Raw genomic sequence first — 19168 nt, 5'->3', positions numbered from 1 at the left:
TAATGCTTTCAGTTACTCGAGCACAATTAGCACAGTATTTGAACAACACTAAGTAAATAGTTATGCAAGTGAGGCATCCGTATGAGTTCAAAAATACATTGTTCTCATCTATCCAGAAGATAAGACTGGGAGGGGACAGCTCATAGCATGGTCAGTTGTGCAGCAGGTCGGGGATGGAACTGGGGTCAGAACTAACTGGTTCCTTGCAGCTGGGCCCAGACTTGCTCCAGCATATCTTAGCACCTTGGGCTTGTTGACTCAACAGTCCTCCTGCTGCACTGAGCACTGTTGTGCACCTGTTGTGACCGCTACTGTTCATGCAGTGGTGAAGACATGAGGTGTAGCAGGACTTTATGCATCATTTTCATGTAGTTATTCTGATTTAAGCAGTTAGGTTAGATACAAGGCTGAGAGGGAGTTGCTCTGTAAGTGGTAATAGTCTTAAGCTTTATAAACAGAACTGTGTGCATGGGGAAAAATATTTTGGCTTCTGTCTGAAATGTCAAAACAGGATTAATACAAATCTAAATAAAAATTAAAAACTTCAGTTAACTGAGTAGCTAGCACCTGAGATGCTTAAAATATGTATGTGGAGGGGGAAATGAAGCTCGCTATGTTTATTTCATTACGTTTTTATGGAAACGGATAAAAGCATTCTTTATCTAGTGACTAATGGAATATAGTTGAGTCATGAGTCAATACCCATGACTTACTTTGTCTACTTCTAACTCCGTGCATAGTTTTGGTACAGTTGCTTCACTTTTTTGTCATCCTCTTAACGGCAAAATGCCAGCCTGTGACAAGAAATCCAAACCTGATACACAGAAGAGGCATGCAAGCATTTAGCAACTGCAGAGAGCACAACATATTGAGAAGACTTTGTAGTAACTATGGGCCAGCTATAGCTCTGTGCTGTCAGCCTGCTATCATTGTGCAGCTCTCATGTCAGGAGAGTTTTAGTTGCTTCTGCTTTAAAGCAACAGGCTACACATGTTCACATGTCATGTGCAGTCAGATTGAAGTAAACAGCTGAGTTTGTAGCACTGTAAAAATCTATCCTTAGCCAACTGTAAATTGTTAGTGCAATTTCCCTTCTTTTAGCCCGCAATCCGCTCATGTATAATGCAGTACTGGATGTTAGGATGTGCACTAGACTATTTTTGTTCAACAGATGCATACCCAGATGCCTCAAACCACTGTTTCAAGGTGGTTTTTTTTTTTTTTTTTTGCTTGTTTTTCTTCATTCTTACTGAAGGAAATAAACAATAAGATGGAGAAAGAATGTGGATGCACAAGCAAAACCCCTTTGCTTCTGCTCAGTGAACATCACCTGGGTCTGTAAGCTAGAGATGGAGACATCTTGTCTCCTGACATCCTCTTATTGTGGCACCGATTATTAAAGATCTTGTGACAGTCTTGAGGGGAAGGAAAGCAAAGAAGGAATAAAGGGTTGTGAATAATATTAAGTGGGTATAAATTGTAGTGGAAATCTGACTGGAAAATTCTGTTTTTTTAATGGCTGCATGCTGTGAAGCTGTGGCTGCTTCCAAGAGGGAGACATTTCATAGACGGACAAAACGTTACTGTATATCAAAATCTGTAAAGCAGTTTTCAGTTTCTGTAATGCCAGACTCTAGAAAAGACGTCTAATAACTCCATCCTGTTAATATTGAAGGGAAAAATGGAAACGTATCATAACCAGGGCTGGAAGCAGCCTCAGTTATTAAGGTTGCACGTCACTTGCAAGTAAAGGATCTATTTTTCATGTGCTTCAGCTTTTTTAATGTTGGCTTGCAATTCTTCATACCAGCTGTTTGTCTGTGGTTAAATTATTTGTAAAATTTCTGCCAAAGTATAGTGGTTGCAGAAACCAGGCCATGGAAAAATGCCTCCCACTCTACACACTTTTCAAATGTGTATACCGGCTACTCTAAAACTTGCTTGAGACTTGATACCAAGGGAGGTTTCTTTTAAAGATAAGCCTCCACGACAGTACGGAAATCTGCCTGGGTTATCTGCTACCTGGGCTATCTTCTACCTTTCACATAACAAAGATTTGAGAAAATTTTTAGAGCTTCCCAACTAGCTTCCCAACTAGCTTCCCCTGTGTCCACACAGGGAGTTGCCCACTTGGATAGCATGACTTTCACAGTAGTTCCTGACTCTGGTTTTAAGCACCTGACTTCTTGTATCCAGTTATAGATCACTTGTAGGCCAAGGACATGCAGAGCAGAAGCTTGCTTGGTTTGAATACAGAAGAGACAAAGCTGGGCTGGAATGGTGTGGAAGAGGAGTAGATTTCAGACAAGGGAAGCACAAGAGGCATTTGCTTGATTTTTTGGGATGGTAGTGGAAGAAACGAGAGAAACTGAAAGGAGAACCACAGGCGAACAGAGAATAGGATTTGCTGAACAGAGATTGGAATATGGGGACAGAGGTAGGGAGAAGACTTAGCACTCTGGGTACTGGAAGTGGGGAAAAAGAAGGCATGGGAGAGTAAAGAAGTAAGTGTGATGAAGATTGAGTGCAAAAGGTTACTATTGCTTAGTGCTTATGCAAGGGTACATAAAGAATGGAAAATAGGAGAGGAGAATGGATCTTGGCAAAAAAAAAAAAAAAAAAAAAAAAAAAGATATTGGGCAGAAAATAATTTGGTGTTCCTAAGTGGGACCAAACAGATCACTCTGTTCACAAGCCCTACTCTTCCTCACAGACTGAAGGACAATCTTGGGGTTCCTCCATCTCCCCCCTGCTTAGCAGATATTTAATATGGGAGCGAACTAATAGCAACATATTCCACCCTGTTCATGATGAGTCTGCATTACTTAAAGCCCAAGCTGGAGCATTGCCAGTGCTGTTCATGACCCATGTATATGTCAGTATGATGCCAGAGAACTGATTTTGTTTGGGGATGGTTCTTTTGTTTGTTTATTTACCTAGGAAAGTATACCTTAAATATTTATGTTCAAAAAAAATTAATTAGGGTTGCAATTCAGAAAATAGGAAATGCAAGAGTTAAGATTGCCTGTGAAACCTTAATTTGTCTCCTTTCTGAATATGTATTATGTTGCAGTCTTTAATTATGTGATCACATGCTGTTTTTCAGTGGTATGTGATCATATAATTAAAGAGTTTATTATAATACATACTGTATTGTAATAATATAAGGGAGCCAAATTAAGATTTTACTGGAAATCCTAATTCTGGCATTTTCTGACTTCAGAATAAATGCCTTTGTTGCTTTAATAAGACTCTTTTTAACAAGACAGGTAGAGAGGCATGATAATGTTGCAGGCTAAAACCTTCGGAGTGTTAATCAAAAAGGTCATCCTCTAAAATTCTCTGTGTTGAGATATCAGAAGTCTCTGAACATCCTTCTCTTTAAGGAGTTAAATGGGATTCAGACGTGTCCAGGATGTCTGAAACTCTGTGCTATAGATTAGGATCTAAGTAGGCATTTAGGGCAGAAAATTTAGGAATCCAAATTGGAAGATTTGATCACTTACTATAAGGAACATTTCTAAAGTGAGAGAGTATGTTTTATATAAAAAAAGATGGTCTTGTGTTAAGACACAGAAATATTAATCATAAAATTGGCAAAATGAGAAACCAAATCTGCAGACTTCCTGTGTTAACAGTGAGTAAGTCTCTTATACTCTGTCCTCATGACAAACCTTTCCTACTGTTGCACAGGGCCTTAGGCTACAGTTTCAAGTTAGTTAACTAACTTATTCTAATACTTCTTAAGTTAAGGTTTAGTTTTGCCAGATAACATTAAAATACACAGCACCTTGTCTACACTAGAGTTTTACAGTGTGGCAGTTTGAACAAGTTAGGTAACACATTAAAAAGCGTGTTTAAATCCTTGTCTGGACATGTCCTTCGTTACTCTATACCCCTGTTTCTTCGTGTATAGAATGCAGATAACAACAAAGAAAAAGTTCTAGAACTAAATCCATTCCTGTAATGCTTATTAAAATCTTGCAAGAATCAGTTAAACAAATCAGTTAAACAAATTGCATTTACTTAATACTATTTTCCTTGTTATTTTTTAATTAATAATTTCTTGATTATTTTTCCTGTTATTCTTCTGTTATGTTTGCATTGTGTCAGGTGATTGCACGTTAACTAGATAGGAATTCTAATACAATAAACAAAACATTTAGCAGCCTATACAGTGAAGATAGAAAATGAGATACATTCGTGTTTAATACTAAACTCTGGGGGCTGTGAATGCAATCTTGAAAGATACTAGTCACAATGATGTTCCAGGTGATGGCTAATAAATCTAAAATACAGAAATTGAGAGTTGTTTCATTTTCTTTTTTTTTTCTTTTTTTAGTAAAGACTTTATTTAATCCAGCTCCAGCCCTTGCTGACCTAGATCCACAATTCTATACTCATTCTGACGTCTTCTGCTGCAATGAAACTGAGGTAATGATGATATGTTGCACTAGAGAAGGAGTTTTAAGCAGTAAAATTTCAGAGGGATTCTGTTCTCAGAAATGCAGCATAGGGAGCAGAAAAATAAAGCCGTGCTCCTCTCCCATAGACCTTCTAGAGGTGACAAGTTTAATCCCTGACCTAGTGAACAAAGAGGAGTATTCCTTTAGATTGCACTCAAAATTAATCATTTCCAGCGGGAAAGTTGTATCTAGCCTTCCTTACAAGTAGATGAGTAAAACAAACCCATAAAAGGACACTTTTAAAACGCTAGTACTGAGTGGTAAATATTAAAATAGATCCTTGTCCTTGTTCTGCGGTCCCTTGATATGATTAGCAGGAATGTGCTAGCCATAGTGTTCTGACAGTTTTAAACTCGCTTGCCAGGAGGTGATGCACGCATGCTGCACTTGATGGTAAATAGCAGCTTTGTATGCCTCTTTCTGTCAGATCTGTTTGCAGTGAATCTGTTTCTCTGGCCCTTCAACTGTATGTTTTCTCTTCTTTTTTCCCTCTTTTCTCTCTCTTCTCTAATTCAAGTGTGTTATTTCTCCCAAAGCAAATTATTTTTGTCACAAGAGACAAATTAAGCTCTGCTCATAAGGCCTTCGTTTGAATTTCCTATTTATTAACGTTATGCGTGCTGTGTTCCTTCCTCTCACTCTCTCTTTATATAAACAGGAATGTATGAGAAGCAACATAGCAGATAGGAGCCATGCCCTGATCATATTTAAAGTTATCTCCAGCAAACATGATTTCTGCAATGAGCATGATACCTGTGGGTGGAGAGGTGGGGACAGAGCTAAGAGAAAAGTGTGGCCCTGTTTTCTCTGTGTTTTGTTTTGTTTTGTTTTTGTCTGATGACAATGTCTGTCAGAGTAAGTTCTTCAAGGCTCAGTTACCCTCTTTTGAAGTTTTCATTAGAACTCATTTCAAACCATTACAGAAATCCTAGGTTCATGAGTCTTCTAGCATTTAAGTGTTTAAGTAACCCAAATTGACATCTGATTTTCATTCTGGAACCGTTCAGTACATGTCTCCAATTTCAGATACCCCAGAGTGTTCAGGAATTAGCAGAATAGCTGTTTTTCTACAAGGTGGGAGATGCTGTGGTCTCAGGTCTCTGGAAGGCAAAGTTTCCAGTATAACTGGCAGCAATATCAGGTGTGGCTTACACGCAAACAGCCATCAGAATTCAATTATATGTGATGGTGAGAATGATAAGGCAAAGTATTTATTCTTTTTCAGGACACCCATATGGTGTTTTCTTCAAGCTTTCAGAAAACACTTATGCCTGGACTATGCCCCTGCATGGGCTAAGTGGTGCTAATGGCACACATTTGGGGCTGAGAACACCCATACTCTCCCACCGATTTAGTAAATGTCATTCGTTGTTTGCTTTTTTCATAATGTCACTAGTTACTTTTTTTTTTCCCCTGAGAAAACTTACCCCCATATGTTAGAAACAAAACTTTGTTTTTCATTACTCGTCTATTCCTGACTTTTCTCTCATTGCTCTTTGCAACACACATGGTAAAGTTTTCCCTTTGTTATTGCTAGAGGACAGTCTTGAAAGAGACATTCTTTGAGAAGTTTAGCTTGCTGGAGCCAGTGTGTATTATTACCACCACATGGAGAAAAGAAAATTACTTCTATTTGGAGAACAAGAAATACAGGTGTATAATTATAATAGATCCCTACTCACTCATCCACCTTTGTACCCACCTGCAGAACTGGGGGTACAGTTTGCATTCTTTTCTGCTATTTTCCTTTTAAAAAGTAATTACCATTTGAAGATGTCTGGGATCACTTTGTGCACAGGCAGGTACAGAAATATGCTCTCTACTGTTGAGGAGACTTATCTCTTCTGAATTTATGGAAATGTAGACCTGTGGAAGTTCTTGCCTGCCATAACATGGGAGCGCAGACCAGCTGTGGGACTTGTAGAACATATTCTGAGAACACAGAATTGCGCATAATTGCACATTTACCTTTGCTTTTAACAGTAACCTTTTCAGATTTTACAATGAAATCAATTACATTACCATGACTTAATAATCAATTATGTTTGACTTCATCCTCTCCATGTCTGATTTATTATTGAATTGATATTCAGGGATTAACTATTGCCATTTTTCCTTTCTTTTTGTTGAGAAAAGAGGAAAAATGAAGCATTTGTTTTTCTTATGTCACAAGACTGATTTTTTTTCTTTTAGTAATTGTTATATATTCATGTGCCATCTGTTTTCTGTTTTCTTTCATGACTTTCTTTAATTTCAAATCACTGTAATGTATGCACTTGAAAAGTTTTATATAGAGATAAATGTTTACATACCCAAATAAAGGTTACTAGTCACATCTCTACATGGCATTTAAAAGCAATAAGTTAATCCCACAAATCTTAAAAAAATGTTGATTTTTCTTTCAAAATATATTAATTTTATCCATTCAGCCAATTACGTCTGCATTTCCTTCATCTTCTTAAATCAAGAAGTAACTAATAGTTTAATGGTCCAGAACATGTACAGGGAAAAGATCGTTTTACTTTTATTTTTTTTCTCTCCCTCCGTATCTGCTAGCAGTCACAGTCAGAAAAGATAAATTGGATAAGATAGACCTTTGCTCTGACCCACCATGGCCCTTCTTATTTTGTAGATTTGGTGTTTATTTTTGTTTTGGTTTTGTTTCAATTATCTGTGGCCAAATTTATCAAATGTACTTCTTACAACTGCTCTTCTACAATCCTTGGTTCTAGCTCCATTGTCCCTCTCTAAGTCTCAAATAACTTCCTTCTAGCCAAAGCCCTAGTTATGTTTGAGCCTTACCCCTTTTGGATGCCTTTTTTCTATTCGGTATTTTTAGGTACTATCAGAAAACAAATAGTTTATTTCTACTTCATCTTTAGTAAGCCCTATAAATAGCTCTTCATTTTCTCAGGTTTAAAGATGAATTCTTTAGAGCTATTCTGGTCAGCTGTTTCTAAAGCATTCTTTTTGACACAGACATACATGCTAGGACAAGATTAAATTTACACTTATTGTTGCTTGGTACGGCTTTCTTATGCATTTAAATGTACAGGTATTTATCACATATTTTTATCTAAATGCCCCTATCTTTCTTGTTCATCAAGAAATACCTTTAAATGATTAAGGCCTGTACTTTGTGGATATCATGTGAATGATATGCTTGTAACAGAAGATTATGTTAGCTGTAGAACAGAAAGCAAGCCATTCAGCTTCAGACATTTCAGAGACTGTGTGGAGCGTTTGTGTTGCTAAAGATGAGTAAAAGGGGATAGTCCTTGTGATTAGCTGAATTATTACTGAGTCAGAAATTTCTGTTGTCTACTTCCACAAAGGTCAGCAGCTTTAATCTGTGATGCTTTTGTCACAGAATGAAAGTTTTAAAATGCCAGCTATACTTTCAGACAATCATAGGATTTCAGGTCCCAAACATATAAGTATCAAATGCATCACATTTTGTACTCTATTCTTCATTAAATGCTTTAGGATTTAATGAAATCTCATGCAGTATCCGGTATAACAGCACAGCTTGTTCTTATGGATTTATGTGCTAGAGAGAAGCAAACAAAATTATACTATCAGTGAATTATCTACCATTAGTTTGTCTAGAAGGCTCTTCACAAGCTGTTCTTTTCACTCTTGCTTGTTGTAATAATATTTTTATATGTCTGACACTACTTTCTTTTTATGTGGTTCATGAACAAAAAAACTCTGAACAAATCTTGCAAGGTTATCAGTTCTTTCTTTGCTTAGCCTGTAGTTCAGTTTTATCTTTTCCCAGAAAGATCAAGCTTGTTGAGACTAGTTTGTTAATTCCCAGATGCAGCACAGCCTAATCCCTGAGGTTTGTGCAGGAATGTGCTAGTTCTCCATTCCCTTAATTCTTCTAATGAAAAATAAATGTATCCAATGTCATCTAAGTGAAAACCAATGGTTGTTCTTCTCAGTCATCTATAAATGTTGAAAAAGAGACAACCCTGTACAAGATGAGCTCTTCAGAGTACTTACCATTTTTTTTCCCATGTATTTGTGTGCTTCCTTGCTGTAGTATGGCTCTAGGCACAACCACAATGTCAATACAGTTCATGTGTTGTTTTTCTTTTTTAGTGTGTGCGTGCAATTACATAGCCCTGCAGGTTAGGAACCAAAATATATTGCGTGTCAGCAATTTGAATTTGGTCCTAAATGTTTTGAAGAACAGCTGCTTCTCCGTTCAAAGAATACGAAAGAGCCCTTCAGGAGAAGGAAAACTCCTAAATGGTTTCAGCAAATGATTTAGTGTGTCAAGCTGTTTTGAATGCAACACTGGGAACTGTTTTCTTCCTAATGTATAAAGGGTATCAGAGTTCTGATCTAAATAAGAAAGGCCTAGCAAAGATTTAATTAAATGCTAACAGAATACTTTGCTGTTTCGGTGGTAGAAAGCAGTACATCTAAATATAAATTCATTGAAAATTTTGTTAAATAAAGCTACAAGATAAGTAAAAATAATACAAAAGAATAGATACTATCCTATTGTTTCTTTTAAGTGCTGTTGTCTATTTGTTGAGGTTAATTAATTTCTGAAAAAAAAATAGTAATAATGGGAATTCTTGTTAATATGTCCAAAACCAATAGACAGCACTGACTTCTACAAGAGCCAGAGAAGATCAAGCTTATAAAACTGTATCAGTAGGGCATTTAACATACTGCTTACTAATATAGAGGGCTTAATATTAGGAATAGTCTTTATTAAGAAAATAATAATTGATGTCTCTTTTAAGTAAAGGAAAGCTACTATTTCTTCATTACACAGAAGTTGCTAGTAATTCACGGTATTTTTTAATTTGAATTCCAACTTTGTTCTAAACCCTATTTTATCAGTTTCTGGAAACTATGAAATTTCCCATATTTAGTGTAAAATGAAAGATGTTACTTTTGGGAGGGGAGGGAATAGCTTCAAGCCAATTCATTTCAATCAGTTTTCAATTATTCTAGCATAAGTTTTTTGGCATGTATGTATGTAAAAAAATTATAATTTGAAACAACTGGAATTAGCTTGGCTTGTGGCCTGATCTTGCTTACACACCAAATCTGTCTCACTACTTTGTTGGGACTCTTCATGTGTTAGAATAAATGAGATCAAGTTCTTGTTCTGGCATTCTCAAATCTCTTAAGGTACAAGCCAAGCTTGAAGCCAACTGGCTTACTGTGTTTAAATACTAAAAATTAAAAATATTTTAAATTGTTGTATGTAGTTTTAGATGAAAGAGCTCTAAAAAGTGGCAGTTTCCCTATTTATTGTTTCTGTTCCAGTAGTACCTGGCATTGTTTGCAAAGTTGTATTGTGCTAGGTGCTGTGTGGACACTCAAGAAAAAGACGGACTGCTCCCCAGAGAATTAACTTCTTGCCATCTCAGCAGTTTATGTGTGTTGAGGATCACAGGATCATAGAAGGTCGGAGCAGAACTCTGGAGATCTGTAGTCCAACATGCTGGTGAAGCAGGGCTTTGTCCAGTCAAGTTTTGAATCACCAAGGATGGGGAACCTATGACCCATTATGGGCACCTGGTCTAGTACTGCATCACCCTGGTGGTGATGACATTTTTCCTAATATTGGAATTTCATGCTTGTGCCACTTGTGTCTAGTCTTATCCCTTTGCAGCTTCAAGAAGAATGGCTCCCTCTTCTCTATATCCACCACTAAACAGTTGTAGCCAGCAATTAGACCTCCCCGTTGCTGTAGGTTCTTGAGGCTGAACAGACCCACGTCTCCCATCCTCTTCGCATATGTCCTGTGCTTTGGCCCCCGACTGTCTTGCTGGCCTCCCACTGGATTTGCTGTAGTATGTCAGTGTCTTCCTTCTGCCAGGGTTCCCAAAACTAGACTGTGCTAAAGATTTGGTCTCACAAACGCCAAGTGGAGGATCCAGCACTTCTCCCTGAAAGCAGCTATGTAAGCCACAGGTGGCCCCAAATGCACCATTGTTAGGAACACTTGGCAGAGGTTCATATCATAGTTTCATTATCACTTTTAACCAGTGTAAACTAGTGCTGCCGTTGAAAGGAGTCAATTGTTTTATTTTATCTTATTTTACTTTGGGGTTAATTTTAACACAGTTCTGCCTCGCAATCCACTGTATTTCCTGGCCACACAAATAGCTGTGCTGGCAGAAGAGAATGGGCCATGTAGACAGGAGTGGAAAGGAAAGCAGGACCATTTTTTTCCGTAGCAGTGCTGGTTTGTGTCAGCTTACTGTGACTAGACTGCACAGCTCGAAGAGACAAGGAGAGTTAAAAAGAATAATGAGGAGTATGGCCAAGAACCTTTGTAACAGTTAAATTTAAAAGCGTCAGTTACATTTCTCTTCTGCTTGTGTAAACAAAATTAAGAAAACTCTCTGTAGATTAACTATATATAATATCTGTCATGTTTTTTTTCTTTTTCTTTTTTTTTTTTTCTGACAGCAGGTTTGTGGAATGTCCTCTTGCTTTAGTAGGGCCATTTAACTGGGGAGTTTTGTGAGACTAGCTACAGAAAAATAAATTTCTTAATTTGCTGTTCTTTTGTACAGTGCTATGGCAAATGTCCACACTGAGCTTTTAGTATTGTTATTTAATTTTTTCTTTACATAACTATTAGTTATTTCCTTCAATTGTACCACAGTTTGTTTGTTTTTTAAATAAGATTCTACTGAAGGGAGGAACTTAAAAGCTCACCACAGTATTTAACATCAGTTGACATTTACCGCAATCTCTAATTATTGGCACAGAATCTGTCTGGCTTCTGCTGCTTTTATGGTTCTTCCAGCTTGTTCCAGTGTTTTTTAGTTTTACCATCCTGCTGTAGATGAGTTAGATGATAATGGTTTCAAGCAGTTGAAGATCTACTTTTATACAGACTCTGTCTGGTTCAAAATAAATTTGTTTATTGGTATAAGCAGGATAAAGACAGAAAGATTTCTGCAAAACCTTTCACATGTCAGCCCCCAAACAACCCTTTCACTACTCAGGCAAAAAATCTCATTGGCTCGGAACACAGCTGCCACAAAGAGGGTACAACATTACTACCAAGCAGACAGAATGTGTGTTTCATTAGGAAGAATATTGTATTTAAGTACTTCATTTATCTTGCTTATGAGCGTAGAGAAGTGTAAATACCAGCTAAGTAAACCCAAAGTAGATTGACTATTTCTTTTCCATAACCAAATTCACATTTTTTCCCGATGACTTTGCAACCTGTGTAGAAAGTTTTAAATTACTGCCCATCATGAAGTACATTAGAAATTTATTTGGCCAGTTTCATTCAAGAATTTGTGCGTGCACTTTGTTAATGCCTTTTTATTCTTGTGCTAGGTGTTATGAATACAGGAACACATAGTTCTTGCTCCAGAGATCTTAAATTCAAAAACAGACACAGATGTTTTAGACACTTAGATATTAGAATAGAGTATATGTATTTTAATACTATTTAGTATCTAGTCCTTCCAAAGCCATTATTAGTGTACTGTTTCCTTGCAAACCTTGCAGGAAGATTTATTCAAAAAGTTGGGTGAGATGTTTTTTGAAACAAATTCTCTTATGTGAAAATACTTTTGTACCCTTTTAAAAACTCAGATAGATTTAATTTTCCAAAACAGTGCCTACTGCAAGAGAATTTGAGCAGTGTGGTGACATGCCAAGGAGAAAATGGGGTATGTTTAGTTCCCTTCTCATAATCTGAAGCTTATTGTATTCTTGCCTGGGATCAGTGTGGTTTAAAAGAAGTAGTTTTAAATTGTGCATACGTGTTACCACACCTTGACCCTGCAGCATGAGTTTACCCACCAAGTCCCGCCACAGCGCGTTCTGCCTTGGAGCTATCAAACCCACAGCTCCCGAAAACGCTGTGTGTTTGTCTCAGTAGGGACTGCGGGGCTTGATCCTGCGAGTTTGAAAATTAAAACCAGTAAGCACTCTGTTAATGATAATATAAAGCCTAAGCTGTGTATTGGCATACGCTGGCCCTTCAGAGCCTAAGGGTGGCTTCTCTCTTCTGGGTCAGGCTGAAACACAGGAAATGACAGTGGCAAGCTGTGAGGCCTCTGACTCACAACTGGGGGCGGCTTGCTTGGGATGGCTGTAGTAGTTCCTGTCCCCAGCTGTCTGCCCGGCCTCCCCTTACATGACAGGCATGGCCTGTACTTCAGGGGGCAGTTGTTCAACCTCCACAGTTTCTAGCCCGTTTGGGCAAGAAATATGTGCAACGATTTCAAGCTTTCAAGGCAGAGCAAGGTAGTTTGAAATATGCCAGCAGCTGCTTCCCGGGAAGCTGAGGTATCCACGCAGCAAGGTCAGGACATGGAGCTGGTGTAAAGGTTCCAAAGTTTTCCATTGAAATTAAGGCCCAAGACTGTGGAAGTTATGCCCAGTTAATAGGCAATTATCTGAAAATACTCCAGACTCCATTTCTCAGGATCCAGAAGCCTTGTAGTGAAAGATAAAATAGGACTTCCCTCTTATCAGGCAAGCAGGATAAGATTTAGTAAAGACAGCAATATATAATGTGCCAGTTTACTTAAAACTGAAGGCATACTCTAGTAGGCAGGAGGAGTACTGCCTGCTAGAGCATTTCAACTGAAACTCACTGTATTTTTTTCTTCCTTTCTTCCTGTTTCATTCTTGTTCTCCTCCCTGCACCCTCTGCCAAAAGAAGTAGTACATGACATTGGAAAATGGGATGCCATCAAGAAAATGTACGGGGTGAGGAAAAGGATGTTTCATTCTGGAGTCTTCACTGCAGAGTTTTGGGAAATTTTGCTCTTAGTTGGGTGGAACTAGAAGAGATTGATTTTAAGAGCCAACTGGGAGAAGTTGACTTAAGGTCACCATCTGTTAGACAAAGAGTTTATCTGTGTTTGTACGGAGCCAACACAAAGGAGTCTCAGCCCTGACAGAGGCCTATGGACATGTCCATAACACAAATATATAATAATATTGTAATGGGCCTTTGCCTAAAGAGGACTTCAGATAACTTTTAGGTAATCTTATCTAAAAATACATACCGAAGTAAACACAGTGGTCAAAGTTGAGCAATTTTGTTTTTTTCCTTGAAGAGATTTTCCCTAGTGATTTCTCACTAGCTGAACCCTGAGAATTTAAAAAAGGTTTCTCATTTAGTGATAAATGTCCCCCAAGATTAGTGACTGAGTTGCCATGTAGCATTTTTCACATCAGACAGCACAATGCTTTTGCTAAGGCTATGTCGTTGTGTCCATTTCACAGATGAAGAAACTGAGGCACGTGGGAGAAATGTGATTTAGTAAAGGTGGCATGCCAGGCAAGTCATAGAAGCTGGAACAGAACCCATGCCTCCTGCGTCTCTGCCTAGGCTGCTCTCCATTAGTCTGCTACGCCTGAAGTACACGCTGATTTCAAACAAGGAGCATGACATAGCTGAATATCAGCGTAGGAAGTAGTTTCATGATCATCCCATAATACACATTTTTTTTAAATGATATTAAATACTGTTTTCAGATGCAACTGTTGTCCAAAAATGAATGCTGTCACATTATGATTTTCGTTTGCGTGGGTTATTTTCCAGGCAGAAATTTTAACGGGCATCCCAGTTGGCAACCTTGAAGATGCTGGAAAGGTGGGACGCATGCTGTTAGAAAGAGGGTGTAAGCTTGTAATTGTTACTCTTGGAGCAGAAGGCTGCATGATGATATCAGTAGAAGAACCCATTCCAAAGCACGTTCCTGCTGGGAAGGTCAGAGCTGTGGACACTACGGTACGTTTTTGTGGTTTAACTGTCTTGCTTTGGAAAAGACTGCTTAAGCACTAAGGGAAAGCAATGAGTAATCAGCCAAATCTTTGGGCACTAGTACAAAGGCTAATTTATGATGTGAAATTGATATCTTGCTTCCAGCCTCTCATATATTAAATGTCAGTTCACTTGAATTTTATAGTCTGTATTGTAGATGTGCTAGAATTATTATACATACTGATAGTATCTCCATGTTCCTCTTTACTGAAGTCAGTACCTGTCTCTGACTATAATGTGTGATGCCAGTGGCTTGAACTGCAGTCCTGTTTTTTCACCTTTGCCCAGTCATATAATTCATGATGTCCAGAACTCCAGTGCTGTGGGAGAAAAGAGATATTACTGCCCTCTCAGCCTGAAACCGAATGTTTGGCTCTTCTGACACAAGCATGAATTACTTACCAATCTAGCATAAGGTGCATCAAAGACATAATTTTTACAGAATATAGTATAAAACCAAACACTTCTTGCTGCTTCACGACTTAACTATTTTATGGTGGTAGGTAAGGAATACGTGCTCAGAGACGTTTTATTATTTGCCATTAGGGTATCCCCAGCAAAAAGGAAGAACAGGACAGGCAATAGTTAAGATTGTATTGCTATGAAAACCTTACCACATTGCACATATGGGGCTATTTTGTGTTCCTAGTATTATCTGACATAAATCCAAAATGATTCCAGTGGAGTTACTGAGAGCAGAGCAGGTCACGTTGTATGTACTAACTATACATTTAAATGCCTGTTACAATAACGTCATATTACATATGTTCTGTTACAATAGTTCATTAAAATCCTGGAGATTTTACCATCTGGTGCATTCCGTATCTGAATTGCATTAATAATAACTAGTTCTTGCAGCGTGTTTTTTTATGCATGGACCTCATACTGCTTTGCAAAGGAGGAAAGCAACAGCTTAAAAGATGAGGAAACAGAGGCACAGGGGACTGAAATCACTTAGCTTGGTAGTGCAGTGGCAGAACTATGAGTAAAGACTCTTCTCAAACAGAAAGTCACTGATAGATTTGGACTGTGATGTGTTGATACTGTGGAAGGCTTTGTCTCGCTGTTAAATTTAATCTTTTTCAATTTAACTCTGAAATAGGGATACTGTGGCTTTACTCTCCTCCTTCACACCTTTTGTCTTTTAGAAATTTGAACTTGAGTTAGTGCTGATTTTGGAATGCTCTGAGGTTCTGGTTAAGGAAGGCATCACCATACTGTACGGCACATAAGGTACTTACTTTGTAGGGGACTACAAACACCTACCTGCCTCTGGCTGCTTTTGGCCCAGAAATAGACGTGCCAAGAGAGTGAAAGGCAGAGTTCCCAAACTTGCCTTGATGCCTGCTAAAAAGCAGGATTTATTGGCTTGGGAGCAACACCTTGCAAACTTGGCCGTATGGCTTCTTGCTTGGAGTTGGTAAATCCACCCTGTCAAAGCTCAGTGTATGAGTCTTTCTTTTTAACGTACATCACACAGAAGTGTTGAAGAAAAAAACATGTGTGATCTGCTTCTTCAAAAGAAGCAGAAAATTACTGCCAGATCAACTATTGTTTGATATCTTAAGATATTTGCTGCTGTTGGATTAAAACAGCAATACTGAAACCACACACTGTGGCTGAAAAGTGCTTTTTATCTTGCCTAGCCGTTCAGAGTTTCATGACTGAACTAATTTAATGCTCCTCTCTTTCTCTCTCTCTCTCTTTTTTTTTTTTTTTTTTTTTTTTTAAGTAAAAGCAATTTCTTTGAGTTTACTGAATCCTTGCCCTGCCTCCTTGTGGCCAACAGGTTATTGGCGCTCATATAGCAGAAGATTTTCACAGTTAATTTTGTTAATCTACTTAAATACCAGTGGGTTGTTTTCAGTAAAACAGCTGTGCTCAGTTTACTCTTGCAGACTGAATGAAAAAAGATGTGTTGGCCTTCCATTATAAAAGTCTTACACTGCTTAGACTGATTATCACTTTGCCTGCAAGCAAGTGGTTTTAAAGCAGCCCTTCTGAATACTAAACAAAATAATGTCATCCTCAACTAACGTGGATAGCTCTATAACTAAAATAAATACTGTAAGTTCTCGTAGGACACATTGCTCTTCTCATATGGAGGTCTGCAGTGGATCCTTTCCCAGGGGAATAACCTCAAGCTGTAAGGTGGCAAGTAACCACCCATCTACAGAGTAGTCAGAGCTGTTCATGCACATACTCTTAGCCTACCATTTGGCCCAAAACAAAATTTGCTGTCTTTAACAGCCCTGCCTTCAGCATCTTGAGGGATCATGCAGTAATTTTTTAAGCAGCCATAATCCAATCACATCTGATGATATGTCTGTATCCATATTGTCATTGCTTGGATCTGCAGAAGGTAAAGTTACTGTCAGACAAAGAGTTAAATGATGTATGAAACCTATCATAGGATTTGCAAAAGGTTACAGAGCCCTTATGAAAACAGTATGCATTAAAACTTGCAATTTAGAGGATATATATATAAGATACAAAATGAGCCACAAACGCCTGTTCCACTGCAGAAATTTTCCCATAGATGCTGCCATGGACAGAGTCATCTCTGCTGCAGTGCAGCTTCAGTACTGCCTCCTGATCATTTTGTCAATAGAAATTTGATTTTATTTATTTATTTACTTTTTGAGAGAAAATATTTAGGTAGATACAGCCCCAAAGATAAAGAATTTGAGTTCCTTGTCCCAGGTAGTGTGCATCCTATTTTCTGTGTTCATAGGTTTGTCAGAGAGAATAAGGGTCAATAGACCATAGAGCTCGAATATTCCTCCTAGCCCGTGAGATGGTTAATCTAAGAGTTTATTGGCAGAACACTGGGAAAAGCTGGCTCCATCTCCCGCTCTGTGGTGGAACATGAATCTTCGAGATTGAAAATCTGGCATTTCTCACCCACACTAAATCAATACTATAAAGGAAAAAAAAAAAAAAAAAAAAAGGAAAAAAAAAAAGAAGCTTGTTGATTTTTTTTAGCACTAATTATCTTAATGTGGGCTTTACTAATGTATGCAATGCTTCCCATGACTGTTAGCAGAGCTCTCCATGCACAGTCCAAAACATGTAGAGCACGAATAGTCGTTTAGAAGGAAGTTTTGCAAGACATGGTATTGTAAAGCTGAAACATCTGTTTCTCCTGTTATAGCTCAATAGTGCAACAAGCTTTTGTTAAGAAAATAAACTTTCCCTTCATTTTACTGGCTTCTGCTAGCTATTTATATTTGCAAATTTTGAAGAAAAATAAAAATAAGTGAATTATTGAAAAATGATCCTCAAATTTTCTGTATGAAAGAAATACTTGATTAAGCTCATTAGCAATATCAATTTGTATTTGAAACAGATTAAATACGTAAGAGACTTGACACATAACATGTAATAATATATAGATAATATAAGAAACCTAAAGCATACATTATAACCTATTTTCTTTATATAGTTGCTGTAAAATCTACTTGACTGCATGAAGTTAAAAATACGCATGTATTTTTGGTAGAAGCTATTTCTACTTTATGTGAAATTAGGTACATGAAGCTGCGTTAAAATAGCTTTGAAAGATAATTATGTAATTCCATTTATATGACGCTTCTTCAGTTGGTAGCAGCAGGTTTTACAAACCATTCACAAATTTGATAAGCGTTTCATGGAAATCAATAATATCCTACACCCAACAGCTTGCTGCCGGAGCAGAAGCACAGCTGAGGTGGAGCGCAGCAGCTGCGTGCAGGCACAGCTGTGGGACATGACCAAACACCACCGGGTCAGAATGGTACTTGAGGTGAAGTGGATGATCTGTGCGATGAAGCACACGCTGAACCTGAATCGGGACATCTGCTGCTACCGTAACCCTCAGCACCGTGTCCCAGCAGAGGCGTGCCCAGCATGCCAACGGGGAAGGCTGCATAGTCAGCCATGCTGGGGAGCGGTGCTCCGCTCCTTCTGCCCCTTCGCCCCTGCGATCCCCCTCTGCTTCTGACAATCACACAAAGTGTAATTTACAGCACTATTTACATCTATTTACATTTACTAATTATATTCCATTGAAACTGCCAAGAAAAATTTGTCAGAAGAATGTAATTACCCAAAGCTGGAATTTGGCCAGCAGTGAGATTAGTTCCCTTCCATCTTAGTGAAAAAGCGCGATGGGATCTTGCCGAGCCCAGCGCTTCAAGTGGCGTCTGGGGACGGAGCTGAGCCCTCGAGGTGCTGCCACTTTGCCATGCTCCCTGGAGGAGCAGAGGCCCGGCTCGGGCCTGGCACACGCAGGTGGGACTGGGGAAGGCCATCGGGACATCTTGGAGCCCCAAGCACTCGGCCTCTGGGCTGCAAAGGATTGGCCATGCCGGGTCTTCTCAGGAGGTAAGGCAGCCCGTGGCCTGGGGCTGCTCTCTCTGGGGCGGCACACAGGGGCTCGCAGCTTTGCTTTTCTCTCCAATTGCTCCCTGCAGCTGAAGGTGGCGGTGGGCATCCTGTCTAGGATTCATGCTTCAAACCGCAGGGTTGATGCAGGATGGATCTCTCCTGTGCGAGGCGTTAGTGGAAATGGGGTGGTCTTGGACTCAGTGAGACAGAGCTGCCCTAATGCTAGTCCCCATTTCCAGGTTGCAGCCCTGAGGTCATTCTGAGGAGGGAAGCACTCCAGGATTTCTTTTTGTAACCCCTGGTTTGCTCCAGACCCCAGTTTGGATCAAGAATCTGAGTAACATCCATACATGCTTGCATTAGTTGGGGTGACTTTGTAATTTCCATCCTATCCTGTCTTTTAAAAACACAGTGCAGTTGCTCTGCTTAAGATGTCTTCATCAGCTTCTACTCAGCCTCTAGGTCTGCACATGCAGGTGCGTGCACAAAAGTCCTGCATTTGCATGCTTACAATCCAAAGATAAGGAATCTGCGAATCTGGCTTAGGCAC

At 38.8% G+C, this 19168-nt stretch overlaps 1 protein-coding gene across 2 annotated transcripts in view; it reads left to right on the top strand.

Moving 5' to 3' along the window:
* Positions 1-19168, top strand: part of RBKS (ribokinase) — a 67435-nt gene that overhangs the window by 33440 nt on the left and 14827 nt on the right. For both annotated transcript variants that reach the window (XM_035321774.1, XM_035321775.1), the window contains exons 6-7: positions 4343-4434; positions 14029-14217. In XM_035321774.1, coding sequence (XP_035177665.1) covers positions 4343-4434; positions 14029-14217 — 281 coding nt within the window. The remainder of the gene's footprint in view (positions 1-4342; positions 4435-14028; positions 14218-19168) is intronic.

This window comes from Oxyura jamaicensis, chromosome 3 (assembly GCF_011077185.1).
Source record: "Oxyura jamaicensis isolate SHBP4307 breed ruddy duck chromosome 3, BPBGC_Ojam_1.0, whole genome shotgun sequence".
Lineage (NCBI taxonomy): Eukaryota > Metazoa > Chordata > Aves > Anseriformes > Anatidae > Oxyura > Oxyura jamaicensis.
This window is presented reverse-complemented; position numbering and strand designations above follow the sequence as displayed.